At 42.7% G+C, this 17327-nt stretch overlaps 2 protein-coding genes across 4 annotated transcripts in view; both read left to right on the plus strand.

Moving 5' to 3' along the window:
* The window catches only part of ATAT1 (alpha tubulin acetyltransferase 1), a 40871-nt gene extending 33786 nt beyond the window's left edge, over positions 1-7085 (plus strand). For 2 of the 3 annotated variants that reach the window (XM_089515761.1, XM_089515771.1), the window contains 2 exons: positions 2388-2442; positions 4396-7085. In XM_089515761.1, the coding sequence (XP_089371887.1) occupies positions 2388-2442; positions 4396-4759 (419 nt within the window). In that variant the 3' untranslated portion in view covers positions 4760-7085. The remainder of the gene's footprint in view (positions 1-2387; positions 2443-4395) is intronic. The other variant, XM_089515782.1, reaches the window with a different exon arrangement.
* Positions 7086-9300: 2215 nt separating this feature from the next.
* Positions 9301-16723, plus strand: CUNH6orf136 (chromosome unknown C6orf136 homolog). Its single transcript, XM_089515808.1, has 6 exons — positions 9301-9629; positions 11066-11596; positions 14016-14104; positions 15506-15706; positions 16143-16212; positions 16354-16723. The coding sequence occupies exons 1-6, from the start codon at positions 9492-9494 to the stop codon at positions 16510-16512; spliced, it is 1188 nt and encodes a 395-aa protein (XP_089371934.1). The 5' UTR covers positions 9301-9491; the 3' UTR covers positions 16513-16723.
* Positions 16724-17327: the final 604 nt, after the last annotated feature.

A 17327-nucleotide genomic window follows, 5' to 3' on the forward strand; every position in this document is an offset into this window, starting at 1 on the left:
TAGCCTGGGGAAGAGAAGGTTAAAGTGATATGATAGCCATTTTAAAATATTTGTAGGGATGTCAAATTGAGGGTTGAGCAAGCTTGTTTTCTGCCTTTCACGTTTGGAGATTTATAAACAGAGGCTGGATGGGCATCTGTTGGGAGTGATTTGGTTGTGTGTTCCTGTATGGCAGGGGTTGGAATGGATGGACCTGGTGGTCTCTTCCAACTCTCTGATGCTATGAACTCCAGACAAGAGGAAGGGATTATATTAAAATCTTCATTTCAGCTAGTAGAGCAGCACCTTAATACAGTTTGCAGGCCTGATATGTTGCTGAATTTACAGACTCTCCAAGGTGGTTATGTATTTACTTAATTAGTTTTCTCTTTCCCTCTCGATTCATGTATTGATTTGCCCTCTATTTTGCTCTTCATCCATCTTCTGTTTAGAAGCAGGACTTGGAGTGTGCCTTCAAGTCTTTTCCAATTTATGGCAACCCTAAGGTGACCCTATCATTGTTTATTGGGGGGGGGGGGGGTTTGCCTTGGACTTCCTCTGAGACTGAAAGAATGTGACTTGGCCAAGATCATCCAGTGGGTTTCTGTGGCTGAAAAGAGATCCGAATCCTGGTCTCCAGAGTTGTAGTCCAATACAGAAACCACTACACCATCCTGGCTCTCCTAGAAGCAAGTAGGCTGGATTAAATAATCCTGATCCTATCTCCCAATGTAAATGAGAAGGAATAATTCCCTCATTTCACCTTGCGGAAAAAGCCACTTCTGCCCTAACTTCCAAGCAGGAAAATATATGTGTGTTTGAATAAGAAGCTGTGAGCATATGTAGTTTATACTGACTATATAATGTTTAATAGCATAATCAGGGGTTGTCCCTAGGTTTCAGTTTTTGGCAAACCTCAGGGATGATTTTGGGATGATTCTCCTCTGGCAATCCTAATCCCAAGAGATGGGTACAAATAAATCTTGCTAAATAGCTCTTGGAATCGTAGTTCTTAGAACAGAGGCAAGCAGATATGCTAAGAATTAAGTTACAGATTCCCTGTGAATACATGCTCAGCCTACCCAAGGATTGCTACTAGAACCAAGATTAGACGCCCAAAGACCAGTCACAAGACTACAGCCTGGATATTCCATCTCAAGCATCAAAATGGCAGTCCTTGAACAAAAAAACTTCAAAGGGAGGATGGAAAGAGAAATACCTGAAGTAGGACATATCCTCAAGGTCCACTCCATTGATAGATGGTTTGGACAGAGACAATGGTTTCCTGACACACTACACATAGTACAGTACTGTACTAGTTAACATCCCAGTCACAAGTAGGTTCTCATGTTCATGTTATTACATCTCTTTTCTGGTTCTGAACCCATATCAATTCACCATTTCAAGAACTTCCACTACTATTCATTCTATTCATGTGTTTATTTACTCGCCTTGGCTTTATGTAGATCCTATCTCCCATCTTTGTCTTGTAACAACCATCACTGAAACTTGTCACCCTATCACCATACCCACAGATTTTGCATTTCTATTACCATTGACGCACTATACCCCATCCATTGGCATATATGCTTCAATCCATACATCTGATGAAACAGCCTAAGCAAATAGTGCAAGATAGCACAAGCTGAGCCTATGCTATCCTGTCCCTGGTATTCACCTGGGTTAGTCCCTGGGCGGTGCTTGGATGGGAAGGTGTTCACACACTTGTTCCTGCAGTAATCCAGGATTTGGGGCCACTCTTTACCTTTCCGGCAGGCAATCCATGTGAGAAGTTTCCCCGTTGCCCTGTCTCAGGTGGAAACAGAGCATTTGACCAAGAAAACCCCATGGTAAGTTCATCTTAGGGTCACCATAAATTGGAAGTGACTTGCCTCATAAGGAGCGGCATAGGGAGGCCACATGGCCAGGCACCCCATTTCCATGTCAGACAGGGTGACTGGGGGGTTTCTCAGATGGATTGCCCACTGGAAAAGTAAGGTGCATGAAGGGGGCCTGTCTAAATAGTCCAGTTTTGCTGCAGAGTTTCTTAGTAACTCTGCACAAAACCAGGGCTGTTTTGCCCCAGGTAAAGGCTCTTCACCACGGGGTCAAACCAGATCCTTTGCATCTATGTCTGCAGAGGCAGGATTGGGCCCAATCCTGCCACAGGAGTTTTGGACTGCACCATCTAAACTAAACTAGAGACTGTGGGGAAGCTGGGCTATTTGGCCCATGCAGATAACCCGTAAGAAAGCTTATGCTATAAACAACTTTCTTTCAGTCTCAAAGGTGCTGCAAGATCCCTCTGTACACTGCAAGATGGTTTGCAAGAGGGACTATTGTGGAAATTGTTAGTACCTGTATTGCTTAAATGGTTACATATACCTGTTTTTGTCCTGTTTCTCTAGATGACTTGAAAGATATCCCTGAGCTGCCAAATAAGCCTCATGAATCAGAGAGCTGGTATGACATCTCTCTTCCACTTTACTGCCTATGGCTTTTGATTGTCACAATTCCAGTAAAGTCATAGCATTAAGAAAGCTACAAGGAAGAACAGAACTATCTACTCCAAGGGTGGGCAACTTAGGGCAATTGGGAGGGCCACATCGGCTCCTCCTGGAACCTTGGAAAGCTGCACCCCCCCACCTTAAAAAAAATACCCCTACACTTTCTAGGGGAAATTGAGGTGTCATTTTGCCTCCCCCCACCAGTCACAACAACAAAAACAATAACTACTACTACTACTACTACTTTCATCTATCCATCCTGCCTGCCTGCCTGCCTGCCTGTCTGCCTCTCCCCATGGATTGAGGCAGAGTAGAACATATACACAACATCATTTAAAGCACACTAATTAAAACATGTGACAGTTTAAAAGAACAAATAAGACATACACATTTTAAAACATTCCACATTTAAAATTCATCATCTAAATTCACAATTTAAAAAATCATCTGTATAACCTTGCCAGAAGAGACAGGTCTTCAATGCTGTTTTAAATTCAGACTGCCTTTTCAGCTGTTGAATCTCCTCTGGCAGATCATTTTACAGTGTAGGGGTGGCTGAAGAAAATGTCCTGTGGCTGACACTTGCCAACCTAGTCCTGGCCGATTGGAGTAACTGTCTGCCACAGGACTGAATGTATGGGGCAGATTATTTGGAAATATGCAGTCCCATAGGTAACCTGGATCCAAACCATGTTGGGACCTAAAGGTGATAACCAACATTTTGTACCTTGCCTAGAAACTAATTGGCAGCCAGTGGAGTGATTTAATTTTGGTGTATCATGATCACTCCTGGATGTCTCAGTAATCAATCTGGCTGCTGTGCTTTGAACCAACTTTAGTTTCTGGACTTGATACAGAGGTAGCCCAATATACAGCACATTATAAAAGTCCAGTCTTCAGGTTGCCAGCATGTGCACTACCATTTTTAGGTTCTCCACCACTAGGTAGGGGCCCAGCTGGTGTAACAGCTGAAGCTTGACAGTAAGCATTCCTGACCAGATGCCTGAGTAAGCATCTATCTGAGCTTTTTGCTTGCCTTGTCAAGAAAACCCTGTTACGGTCACCATAATTCAGAAACAACTTGAAGTCACACAACAATAATTATAACACCACACACCAAATTGTAGCACCACACACCAAATCTTTTAATTGTAATATCTGTTTTCAAGGCTCCTTAACCTGGCTTGCCATAGGTTAACCAAGGCACAAGGAAAGAAGCACCTTAACTCAACAATCTTCATTGCTTTCTGTTTCTGGACCCATTAACCTTTATTAACTTTTAAAGCCCTAAATGGTTTAAAACCAGGTTATGTGAAGGTGTGTTTCTATTCATATATCATCTTCCCCAATCACTGGCATCTTCTGAAGTCTTTCTTGGTTTGTACCCACCAAAGGAGTTGATGTAAAGAGCTATCAAAGGGAAAGCCTTTTTCTAGGAGGCAGAAGGCAACCTTCTATGCTTGTGGTTACGGAATGGCTTTCCCAGAGAAATTCACTTGAAGCCTATGTTGTGTTCTTTTCGGCAGCAGGTGAAGAAATACTTATTATCCCAAGGTTTTTTCCCCTAAGTTTATTGAGAATATACATTAAGCACATGGAACATTTTTAAAAGCAGTGTCTAGAAATCAAGTGGTGGTGTTGTGTGCTGTCAAGTCATTTCTGACTTATGGTGAACGTAAGGCAAATCTATCATGGGGTTTTCTGGGGTTGAGAGTGTGTAACTCACCCAAGGTCACCCAGTTGGTTTCCATGGCTGAGCAGGGCATCGAATCCTGATCTACAGAGTTGCTTTACTATTCTCAAATGACTACACCACCCTGACTCTCAGAAGATATGTATACTTGCCACCATTAGCCGTGGGACCCTGTGACTCCTCTGATTGTCAGAATGGTGTCCTCTTTTTCTCCAGTAGTCTGGACAACACTGCCATCAACCAGCCAGACCACCCAGGACCAGCCCTCCCCAGACAAATGGGAGGTGCAGTTCATCCTCCTGAAGAGCCTCTACATTCAAAGGTGGACCTCCAAACTCCCGCTGCTCCAGATCTTCCAGAAAAGACTAAGAACTGTGGTGAATTTACTGTTGTAAACAGCCATCTCACCTGTAGAAGTGACTCTCATGGGGACAGACAGCCTCTGCAGCAGAACAAGAAATTGTACAATCTGACCAGGAATTCACGGCAGGTGAAGCCACTCTGCATGGTAGCAGGAGGACCCTATGAAGCCAAAAGGCTCTACCATAAGTATTTATATAGCAACACTAGACCTTGGTGAGAGGAGGGTCCTGAAATCATGGTTGTATTAAGACAGCAACAATCTTCCCAATATGAACAAAAGTGCTAAATTAGCTTAGTCTTACATCTTGTCAATATTTATTGCCTTAGATCAAACATGGGTTTCTTCCCTCTTTCCTCCTATTAGATTAAGCCAAAGTGCCAACATGTCTCTTTATATCTCCTGCCACGGAAAAGCCTGGTAACTGTACCATTCGTTATACCTCTAACTCACTTTCTGTAAGAATTGTGGTAAGTGTTTGGCCCACCAGATGTTTTGAACTTCAACTCCTGGAACTCCCAGCCATTGTGGCTAATGGTAAAGGATTATGGTAGTTGTAGCCCAAACATCTGGATGGCTCATGCTTTGTCTCCGCTCTTCTATATGTTAAATGTTGTGATGGATGTTCCTTGAATTAGCTGTTCCTGAATTTTATGAAACTGGAATGTTGGCACTGAGATTTATCGGTCAAATTTCACTATGATGTGGCTGCATCTTTAAAAAACACCCACCCACCGAGTTTTTAAACTAAAACTGAATTATTGCCAAACATCACTCAGATTAATATACCGACTTGCCATATAAGCTCAGGAATTTGAGCTGTATGAAAACCTGAAGTAAATTTTTACATACTGTATTTCAAACTCCCATTTGGGAATTCCATGGTATGTTGATCATACCACAAACTTTGAAAGCATAACTTTGGCAAAGGAAAGGCCACCCTACATTTAGGATCTGCCTTTGTCCTGAATATTAAGAATGGTAGGAAGAAAATTTTATAAGGGATAAATAAAATGTGCAATAAATCAATTTAATCTGATTTAATCAAAAGGGAATGAACACTTCTCGCTTCTGCTTAATCTGGATTTAAATTCACACATTCCAGTTTGTTTACTTTTCCAATTGGACTAAGTTAATCCACCCAAACAGTGCCTTTATTAGAGAGCTTAATTCCAATAAGCCAAAACTAAAATTAAATTAATTAGCATTTTTATTTAGCTTATTGAGTGTAACACAAAACCTGTATTTAGTATTCAGATTTGAATCCTTTGACTCTTACATATTTATTTGCTTATTGATCTGATTTTCAATCAGATTTTTATTTATTTTATTTTTTATTTATTTCTAGGATTTATACCCTGCCTTTTCCCCACAATGGGGGATTGTTTTACAATATATTTTAAAAAGACAGAGCTAAAATATTGATTACAAAATCCTTGTACAAAATAGCCTTATTATTATTATTAACATTTATTTACATAGCATTGTAAAATTTTATACAGCGCTTTACACACAAGAGATAAAATAGACTTAAAACCTGCCAGACGGCGTACAATCTGCAAACCAAAGTTAAAAAATTAAGGCATCATATAACAAAATACTGACAATTATCATTACAGCCTGAGTGATGGTCCATGCAGTGCCCCATTTTATGGTATTTTTGAAACTACCCCACACTTTATAAAGTGTGACATACTGCTACGGACCATCCTTCAATCATTTCCCCCTGCAAAATATACATGGACCCAATTCTTTCTAGTTGGTACTCACATGCACTTTCAAACTGAAGAAGCCATCTGTATAAACGGCCTTTTAGCCATAGGACTTGCATCCATTTCATCATGGACCCATTTAAGCAAGTGTGCATTCAGGCACTGGTGCTGCAGCTACCTGTCACCGCTTTCCACAGGCTGGAAAGACATAAGTTGGTATGTTAGCCACATTCGCCAAGCAATGGGAATGAGAGTAAATATAATACCTCAAGTTTTCTGACAAGCAACAAGCTCTCTTAGGATTATGATTGAGTTGGGTACCATGTAGGCCTCAAAATGTTGGTGGACTGCAACCCCTATGATTCTTGCATGGTTGTCTATGTTGTTTGGTGGGTAATGGGAGCTGGACTCCAACATCATCTGGAGGGGCACCTGCTCCCCACCTTTTACTTGACAGTGTCATTACCATTAATAGTATGTATCATCTTGACTGAATTGTGTCTTAAAGAGTTTTTAAGATGACCTCGTGAAAATACTTTTAGAGACTGGATTGTGGTAGGTCCTTCCATCCAGTTCTTTTAAGTCGTATCATATTGCTTTTTTAAATAAGACTTTATATGGAGCATTCTGCGTAGATACATGATCTTGAATTATACCATTAAATACAGACTTAAATCACCAGCAGAAAAGAAAATTGCCTTTTTTTCCTTAGGAGTGTCTTTTGCAGAAAAGAGCAAGGTGTCTTGTGGGTTATTTCATGCTGAGAGTGCAAAGATTCAGCAAGACTTTATCTGCTGTAACAAAGCGTGTTGCAATAAAATATTGGCCTTTAACTGAGGAAATCTCATCTGTTCTTTTTTAAAGCTTCATAACTGGGAGGAAAAAAAATATACATTCCAAAAAGCAACCTCTGATTTTGCCATTTTATATAAGGGACACCATTGTACTATACTGTTGTATTTAATGGGACTGGAGCATCCACAGATTTTGGTATCTATGGGAGGTACTGGAACCAAACCCTAGTGGATACCAAGGGGCCACTGTATTTCTTTCTCCACAATGAGAAGCTTTGAACAAACACTCCGATATTTCACAAATGAAAATTGGACATGTGTAGCTGAGCAATATCAAAGCGTGGCCAGGATGGGAAAGGTTATTAATAAGGAAGAACAAAATAAGAAGAGTCAGCAGCAGTTCGCTTTGGACTGAGCCTACTGGAAAGTGAACAATTCTGCTCCCTCCTCTCTTCTCCTCCTTCCTAAGTTAATTGAGAGCAAAGTATTTATTAACTTTGGACTCAGTTTGCAGAAACTGAAGTAAGCTGAGGACAAAGAGATAAAGCGGGAGGAATGTGAGAGAAACTGGGATGCTTTAAAAGCAGCTGAAAAAGTGGGACAGCAGAGGATTAATCTGACTAGCCATGCCAAACAGGACTACGGGAGGCTATGTTTGAATTTGCCCATTCTCATTTTAACCCTCTGTTTATTTGGGTAACTTGTGTTTTCTGTGTGTCTTTGCATTTAGAGGTACAGATGCCCTTTTTCTAGTCAAAAGGGTCACTATTTCAAAGAACTGCAACAAAAGCAGCCTGTAAACTCTGCCCGCCTTTGCATTATTTTATATACTAATAGCAAACTCAGTTGCCCAAGCAAGAATCCTTTTGACAACAAAACCTGTAAAAAGAGGGTATCGGCAAGAGAAGGGAAACCACAAGGCTTACAAATAACCTTTAAGGGCAGGGGAACATCCTAGTGAGGCAGGAGTCATCAAAAACACATTGCAGACTGAGCATGTTGGGGAGCTGTTGGAAGGAATGGAGAAAAAGACAAATAATTTTGGGGGAAAGATTGGTCGGCAGGGATCCTGAAGCAGAAGGCTCCATGCCACCATGTTTTTTGTTGCATCTAAGCTGTAAAACGAATGCAATTTGATACCACTTTAACTGCCATGCCATGGCTGCATCCTATGGAATCCTGGGATTCGTAGTTTTATGAAGCACCAGCACTCTTTGGCAAAGAAGGCTAGAGACCCTGCAAAACTACAATCTCCAGGATTCTCTAGGACTAGGGAGCTACAACACTTAATGCAAAATACACAATACAGTGTATACCTTTATGGGAACAACCAAAATGCACAAAATACATCTTGCAAGCTTTTAAAGCTCCCACTGGCTTCTTCGGGCAAAGATGTTGAAAGAGAAAGAAAAAACATGACAGCATTGGTCAGGGCCTGCATTGTGTCACAATGTTGTAGCTGCTTTCAGTCCAGGTGGTACTGGAGGGGTATTCGTTCTTTCAGGCAGGCCTCTTCTCCTTCTGCCCTTCTGGGAACCCAAGAAAACAAACGTTAAATTAAATTAGGAATCCTTTTGGAGAGGAAATGCTTCTCTCAAGTTCCAAACACTTAACACAGTTTGAAACACATTCAAGTGCTGTAGCTCCATCCTATGAAATCTGGGGAATTTCCACAGTGCACACCCACAGTGTGGTGTTGTTGTCGTTGTGTGCCTCCAAGCCATTTTTGACTAATCTTGACATTTTTGACTCTTAAAGTATCATAGGGTTTTCTTGGCAAGATTTGTTCAGAGGTTTGCCCTTGCCTTTCCCTGAGGCTGAGAGAGTGTGACTTCTTGCCCAAAGCCACACAGGGTTTTTAAAAATATTATATTTATAATCTATTATATATTATATTATATATAAATATGTAATATATTTATAATGCATTGCATATTTTATATAATATATTAATTATATTTATTATATACATATATTATATTTATAATGTATTATATAATATAATAATTATATATGTGTATATATAGTTCTATATATTTCCACTCTTTTTGACATGGAAGTTTCCATCAGCTGCGGTTGAGGACCGGAAGTTCTAATGGAGAATCTTGTAGACTGATCTCTCAGGCCTTTCCTCAGTGTCTCTCACGGCGCATGCGCAACGACGCACTAGCAGGGGCGGTGCGTCTCCAAGGTTGCGCTGGCTCTCACAAGTTCAAAGCGGAGGACGCAGCAGCATCTGCGGCGACGAAGACGGCACATGCGCAGAGCCTTCCTCCTTCAGCCAAGGAGACAGCGCTACTGCGCGTGCGCGCGGTGCGGACCCTCTCGGCGACCGGCGCAGGCGCAGTGGCTCAGCCGGCTGAAGCGGGCGGATTCTGAGGCTAGAGGCGCCGGGGCTGGAAGAGGAGGAGGAGCGGAGCAGAGGAGGCGCCCCGTGTCCGCCTCATGTATCAGCGGAGCCGGGCGGTGGCTGGGCGCCTCGGGCCCCGGTGCCCTTGGAGATGGGAAGGGAGCGGCCAAGGAGGGCTCCGGCAGCAGGGCCAGGGAGGGACGGCGAGGAGCTGCCACCGGGCGCGGCCGAGGGTGAGAGGAGAGTGGCCAGGAGGGACGGGAGGGGAAGGGGGTGGTCCAAGGGGCGGGGCCAAGAAGGGGCGTGGTTTATGGCATCCTGGCCCCGCCCTTCTCGGTTGTGATGGGAGGGGCGGTGGGCGCAGTGCCCAGGGGCGTCCTCCATTCCCCGGACGCGTCCTCCACTTCATCCTTCTGTCCGGGAGGAATGCCCAAGTGTCCTCCATTTTGAGCACGACCTACGAAGCATGCATTTAATATTTATATTAGTGCTTTTAGCATTTTATTTTCTTTCCAGAAGGAATCCCCAAATGTCCTCCATTTTGAGCAGGACTAAGAAGCATGGATTTAATATTCATATCAGTGTTTTTAATAGCAGGGGGTTGGACTGGAGGGCCCTTGAGGTCTCTTCCAACTCTGTGATTCTATGATTTCTATGCTTCAAGAAGCAAACCTAAATGTTGCCATTTTATGTCAGGTATATCCTTTTACTACGCCACTGTATATAATGGGACTTGAGCATCTATGGGTTTTGTTATCCATGGGGTGTGTGTGTCCTGGAACCAAACCCCAGAGGATACACCAAAGGCCCATTGTAGGATGTTGGTCTATCTCAGTGGTTCACAAACTGAGGTACACCAGCTGTTTTGGACTTCATTTCCCAGAAGTCCTAGCCACCTTGATCCACGCTCAGGCATTCTGGGAAATGAAGTCCAAAACATCTGGTGTACCTCAGTTTGCGAACCACTGAGATAGACCAACATCTTGGTGTATCAGAAAGCTGCCAGTGGGTTGCTCTCCTTTCCTAAGATCTGATGCTAACTAATAGCATAGAAGGGTTGCAGCATCTGTTTCTTCCCTAAATACCAAGCTAGTCTCAGGCATAGGAACAAGATAGTACTCTGTATGAGGAATCAGACATGAGTCTGGTTCTCTTTTGAGTTTTTGGAAAGACAATACATTTCTGTTGCCAGAGCCATTGGGTTGGTAATGGTTAATAAAGACTAGGAAAAATGAAAATTTTGCTCCTTCTAAAAAAAGTGAATTGTTTGCTCTGTATACGTTACACAGATTAAGCAACTTTTCCTTTTCTTTGATGTATGGTCCAAAATGCACTGCAGTTTGAGACTGTTTTAACTGCCCTGGCTCAGTGCTAGGAAATCCAAGCAATAGTAGATTATTGTGGGCCTGGCAGAGGCGGCTAAATGTCTCACAAAATTACAGTTCCCAGAATTTCCTACCCTTGAGCCAGGGCAGTTAAAGCAGTCTCAGACTGCATTATTTCTGCAGTGTGCTTTGGACCGTATGTTAGTCATGTAGACTGGAGGACAGGCAGGGCACGTTTACAGGCCGACTTTCCCCTTTCTCAGGAGAGCCAAGGGCATATTCAGTTCTGCTTGGCAATCTAGGATTCACTATCCTCAAATTCCTCCCTTCTTTGTTCATTCTAGGACCTCGATCCTTCTTGGGATAAACTACCTCCAGGGCTTGTCCCTTCCAGTTCGGTAGGGCCGACATTCCACTCCCTGTTCATCAAGAAGAAGCCATCGGAGTCTCACAGCAGCCTTCCGGTTCTGTCCATGCCCACCAGAAGCAACTTTGCCGTTGTCAGCTGTACTGAACCGAAGACCAGCCTTGGCCTGTTGACGCACAATCTAGAAACAAGGGGCCTTTCCTGTCCCACTATGCTCTCCCCACCTGAAGGCATGGAGGATGTCATCACCCTGGTGAACGGGAGGCAGGAGGATGACATTGTGGTGCAAGATAGCGAAGGCCTGGATGGCGCCTCTTTGGACTCTCTGCATAACCTGTTTCATGGTTGGCAGTACCGCTCACCTTACCAGGCTCCTGAGGTAGCCTTGGGTCCCATCACACCCTTCAGAGCCACTGCTGGCACCCCCTCTCCAGCCAGTTCTCCAGACAGGGATGACCCCAGCATGGAGGAGCATCTCGCAGTCATGCATCAGAAATTGCGGAGTGAGGTACAGTAATAATAATAATATTTATTTATACCCTGCCTCTCCCCAGAGGATCGGGGCAGGTTACAATCAAAAATAAAACACACTAAAATAATAACACAACCCCTAACTCACAAGTAAAATAAAGTATGAGTAGATCTTACATGCTTTAGGGCTTAGTACCTTCCTTTTATCAAAGGTTAGGGCTAGAATAAATAATAATAATAATAATAATAATAATAATACAGTGGGCCCTTCCTTTACGCGGGGGATCTGTTCCGGACTTCCCCTCTTAGGAGAATTTCACCTATACTCAAGCCCCATTTAAATTAATGGGGCTCGTGCATGCAGCAGCGCGGCGGTGGCATGTGCTACGGGTGCGCGTGCCATTACCCCTTCTAGGGCGCGTTTGCCCTTCTTCCGTATGACATGGGTGCACTGTATTTATATTCCGCCTCTCCAAGCAGATTGAAGTGGCTAACAATGATAAAACAACATTAAAATACAGTAAAACATCATAACCCATAAACCCTCCCATCTGCAATAACATTACATTTTAATTATAAACTAAACAGGGACAATTGAGGGGCAATTGATGGGAAGCCACTTAGATTCTAGTCTGGGAAAGCCTGCTGGAAGAGACACGTCATGACTGCCTTTTTGAATCAGTCAAGACTGACAGTATGTCAGATCTCCTCTGGCAGGCTATTCTGTAACTTGAGAGCAGCAGAAGAAACAGTCCTCTGGGCAACCGCTTCCAGCCTAGTTTTTGCTGGCTGTAGTAAGTAAGAAGACTTCATGGAGATAGGCTAGTTTATTCTGACCTTGGTGTATAACTTTTAATGTTGTAAGCCACCCCAGTTGCCTTGTTGTGCAGAGGGATTTATGTTGTGCAGAGGGAATAATAATTTATTACTATTATTATAAGATAAGGGATTACATCCCAAGCTGGGTAGTATCACAAATGGCTTGTGCAGCAGTGAAGATCTCCTTGTTCTGAAAGATGACTTTCCAGGGAAGTATAAAATTATTTTATTATTATCATTTTGTTTACTTATAATCCATTTTTCTCCCAATGTAGGGATTCAGAGTGGCTAACAGCAAATTTAAAGAATAGTGCAATTTAGAAATAATACTAACACATTTTAAAAGAAGAAATATAAAGTTTAAAAAACAAGCAATTAAAAAATTTAGAACAGTTACACAGTAAAAATATTAACATGTATCAAAGGTAGAACATCTGCTTTATCCCAACTTCAGTCCTTGGCGGGTTACAGACCGCCAAAAAGTGGCGCTCTGCCGCTGCCGCCGGTTGCTGCGTCCAGGAACCACAGCAGCCAAACCGAGCAGTTCCCGGACACAGTGAAGAAGAAGTGCCAAAATGGCGCTTCTTCTTGCACCCCGGATGGGACGCCGCGAGGCGCTACTCGCACACTTGCGGCGTCACATATGGCGCGCCACGTGCGGACGCTATGCGTCCGATATGTCAAAATGGCGGCGCCCGTGTGTATAGGGCGCCGCCATTATTACGCCCCCATCACTTGCTAGGGGTGAGGCCGGTATGGACGCTAGGTCCTCGGCCAACCCCTAACACGTGATGGGGGCGCCGTAAAGGCCCGTTTGTAATGGGCCCTTGGCATCTCAGGTTAAAAGGATCAGATAATAATGAGTTGGTAAAGGCCTTTGGCTTGAGATCTTGGAGAATTGCTACCAGATACAAAACTGGAGTTGTGGGGTGTGCATTAGCTGCTTTATATTTTGTAAAGATTGGATAGAATTATTAATAAACACATTGCTCTAAAATTTGAAAACAAGGTTTAGGTTTTTCCAGTTGTGGAGATTATTTCCGAAGCTTGGTTTGGGGGGGGTGGTGTTTGTTTTTTGTTTTGCTTCTTTGCTGGTGTGGGAATTGAGACAATTCACTTCACTTGCAGTAACTGCTCTATTTGCCTAAAAGAGAAAAGAGGTGGGACTTGCCAGTGTTGAGATATACCAGAAGAGATGAGGTGGTGGCAGCTACACCTAGGGCTGCACGCAGAGTTTGTGTGTATGTGTGTGCACAAGAGAAAGGAGGAAGTTCACTTTTCCTGCAATGAGATCCTCCTTTTTTACCCTAGAATTTAAGGCAAAACTAAATCTTGGGGTGACTCAGGGTCAGGAAATTCTGGTGCCGCATCCAAGATTTAGTAAAAGTCCCATACATGAGTCTCTTGGGATCTTAGTTATTTCCTTATTTAAATGTATACATCTAAAAAAACTGAGAATTAATTCAAAATACCACATTCTGAAACTTCACTTTCCACACTGAAAACTGAAATGTTGACTTTGTTTCAGATTAACAGGGCAGAGGGCATCCATGTTTCTTATCAGAGGAAGCTTTGTGCAGGAATCTCACATTGTTCATTATTCTTCTTGTCCCCCCCTCTGCCCCCATTCACACCAGTTACCAGGGTTCTTCTTGAAGACACATGACTATGAAATCTATTCCCAGGATGTAGAGTTCATCAATGAAATTCTACATCTGAGAACACGGTAAGTTCTGGTAATGGGATTCAGGAAATATCTGCTTTGTGTCACTGGAGAACTGTTAATATTTTGGCCATGTTGCTAACAAGGACTCCAAAAGCCATCTGCCACATGGCAGAGGCCCTACTTCCTAAATATGTCAAGTGAGCTCACTGCTCCTTGATGAAGCGGAAAGGTTTGGTAGAGTCTTTAAAGTATATACAAGGGAACAGTCACTTCAAGCTCACAGAGGTTTTCCTCCCCCTATGGGGGGCCTCTCATGTCTAGCTATTGAATACCCTAGGGATTCCAGAGGCAGGAGTGAACAGCACGTGTCATTGCCCTTATCCACATTTTTGCAAAGCAGGACCAATCACAGGTGTAGGCTAGTGCCCTATATGACCTTTTGTGTTTTATATATATATTTTCAATCTCATCCTAACCTGTTTCTCACTTCTCTCCATCTTGACCCTTTTCTTCCTTTCTGGACATCTTATATACCTGTCCAGATGTTACATACTAAGCCCCAACATCAGTCAGAAATAAAAGTAAGTCTTAATTTGGTTTTCAGCCACATGCTGGCTTGTTTTTTGGGAGTGAACAGTTACCTACCAGGAAGGTGTAGGGTGAGAATTGCCCCTCACACCCTCTGAAATTGCCCACCTTGATGTTGTTTGTTGTTTTGTGCCTTCAAGTCATTTCTGACTTATGCCAATCCTAAGGTTACCCTGTCATGGAGTTTTCTTGTTAAGATTTATTCAGAAAAGGTTTACCATTGCCTTCGCTTGACGCTGAGAATGTGTGACTTGGCCAAGGTCACCTAGTGGGTTTGATGGCCAAGCTGAGAATCAAACCATGGTCTCCAGAGTCATAGTCCAACACTTTAACCACTACACCACGCTGGCTCTCTATAGAAGCTAATTATTGGTTGTCAGTGGCTTAACAAGGCTTGGCATGGAAGGTGGCACATAAGTACTTTAAACAATAAATATTTTTTCATTATCCTGACAAGCCCTAGATAGGGGAAATTTGCTGTGGGTTGGTGGATGGGACCACAAGCTGTCTTTTGAAGAGAGGGTAAAAAAGGAAGCTGAAAGTATGGCATGCAACTTGAGGTAGTATTATGAACCAGCTGCTTTGACTGGGATGGGAGATGTATAACATTCTCTGTCTGGAGGGATGGGGAGACAATATGGTGGGTGAACATAGGGAATGGACCTGTGTATGGTAGAAATCCATGGTGAGATTATTGCATAATGTTGTGGGGTGTGTGTGTGTGTGTGTGTGTGTGTACACTCGTGCATATTTGCATTTGCATATATTATTTTAGAGAGAGATGAGGGATTCTGCCATGTTGATGATGTGCAACAATTTCCCATCTGAACCTAATGGTTTGTTATCTTTCCCCCTTTCCACCTCCACTGCCAGTGGCCGACCCATGTACCAAATGGCACTGACCTTTTGCCGCTTTGTGGCCTGGAACTATTTTGCTGATTTGCGCATGGAAGTACTAAACGTGACGCAGCACCCAGAGAACTGGAGCATACAAGCCCGGTGGCGGATTACAGGGCTGCCGTTCCATGTTCTTTTCCTCCGCTTCTACAAGAAGGACAAGAGTGAGCTTTACAGGTGAGACATCTCATGTGATACTATGCTCTCTCTTAAGCATGAGCAGCCCCAGAGGAAAGTCCTTCTGATGCTTTACCTCCTTCTTAGAAGTGGTGCTTCTGTCTTGAACTGAAATGGAACTAGAATTGAACTGATCTCTGATTCTCATTTCTTTGTAGAAAAGTGCAAAGGTTTGAGAATATTTTAGATCAGGCCTGCTTTCTGTAAACACTCTACTGTTCTTGGACAGGCTTGTCATGGCTAGGGTTAAACAGCCACAGATAATTCTAATGAAATTAGTGTATTCAAGTCATTGGGTTATGGTGTCAGTAGACATGGCTCAAGCCTTTAAAATGTAGTAAGATAGTCAGCTTTTATATTGGATAGCTCTAATAATTTGAAGTCACTAAAATGGTCGTTTGCCTAACATTTTGTCTTTTTAAAATTCCCCTTCCAGAACCTATGATGCCTATTCCACTTTCTTTCTCAATTCAGAAGGGTTAATTAAATGTCACAGGGTAAGCAAGGTGAGTTCCAGTGCATACATACTATTTCAGGGGAGGTGGTGACATATTCCCCAATTTGTTCAAGTTTACTTGGGCCTTAACAAAAGGTGAAGTGCTTTCTGCTCATCTACCAGACTAACATTGGGCTTTCTTTCCTTTCAGCTGATGCCATCCCAGCCTCTCATGAACAAGCTGAAGAAAGTTGTACTTGCGTCCTTATTGGGCCTCGGGCTGTCAGATGAGAGGCCATCACTTCTACTGTTTTTCTCAGCACTGTCTAGCAAAGAGCAGGAAGCACCAATAGGCTGTAGAGAGAGCTGAAGTCCAATGCTATCTTGTCCTCTTCCGAGTATCTTTCACAGCTAACCTACCACATTGCCAGGTGTGGCAAGGAGAATGCCACTAGCAGTTGTGTATCCATGTTGCCTTTGTATACATAGTGTGGGCTTTGCCTCATGTTGCTGCTGTCAATTGCACCAGCAAGTGCTGTAAAGATGGTTGTAATTTAATATGTATATAATAAAAAAAGAAAGATTTATGTTGAATAGACTAAGTGAACCAGCAGTACTCTCAAGTAATGCATTGGATTTCAACTGTTATAAGGAAGGACAAGGTTAATGCTCAGCTAACATATTACTGCTGCTTAACAGGAAAGGCCTCTTGTTTTATAAAACCTTTCACCTGCTAGCAGATAGTGGACAAAATGTTGGCAGCCTGAAAAATGGGATATGAGATAGAGGGAGGGAATGTTTTTTTCTTTCTAAATTACAACTGATTATGAGTGGGACATGGGAGAGTATTATGAATTTTTAAAGTATCATTCATGAAAGCATCTTCCAACTCTGTGAACTGCTTGTAAAAACTAGGAAGTTATAATGCTAAATTCTTGTCCAGAAATTGAAGGACTATGGCCCTGGAGAGCCACAATTGCTTATCCTTTTAAAAGCAATGAAAAGAGACTGCTGAAGGAGCAGAATGTGGTTGCAGCATGATGCCATTTTTTCTGTCATAAATCTTTCATTTTTTAAAGGGAAGCAGCTAATTCCAGCATTTGGAAAAATTAGGTAGCTACTGCAGACAAACCAATCTCAAAATGAATTGTCTGAAGAGACAATTCGCTTTGTTCAAAGAACTCT

The sequence above is a fragment of the Sceloporus occidentalis genome, unplaced genomic scaffold (assembly GCF_023333645.1).
Source record: "Sceloporus occidentalis isolate IW3139 unplaced genomic scaffold, rSceOcc1.0.p SCAF_1, whole genome shotgun sequence".
NCBI lineage: Eukaryota > Metazoa > Chordata > Lepidosauria > Squamata > Phrynosomatidae > Sceloporus > Sceloporus occidentalis.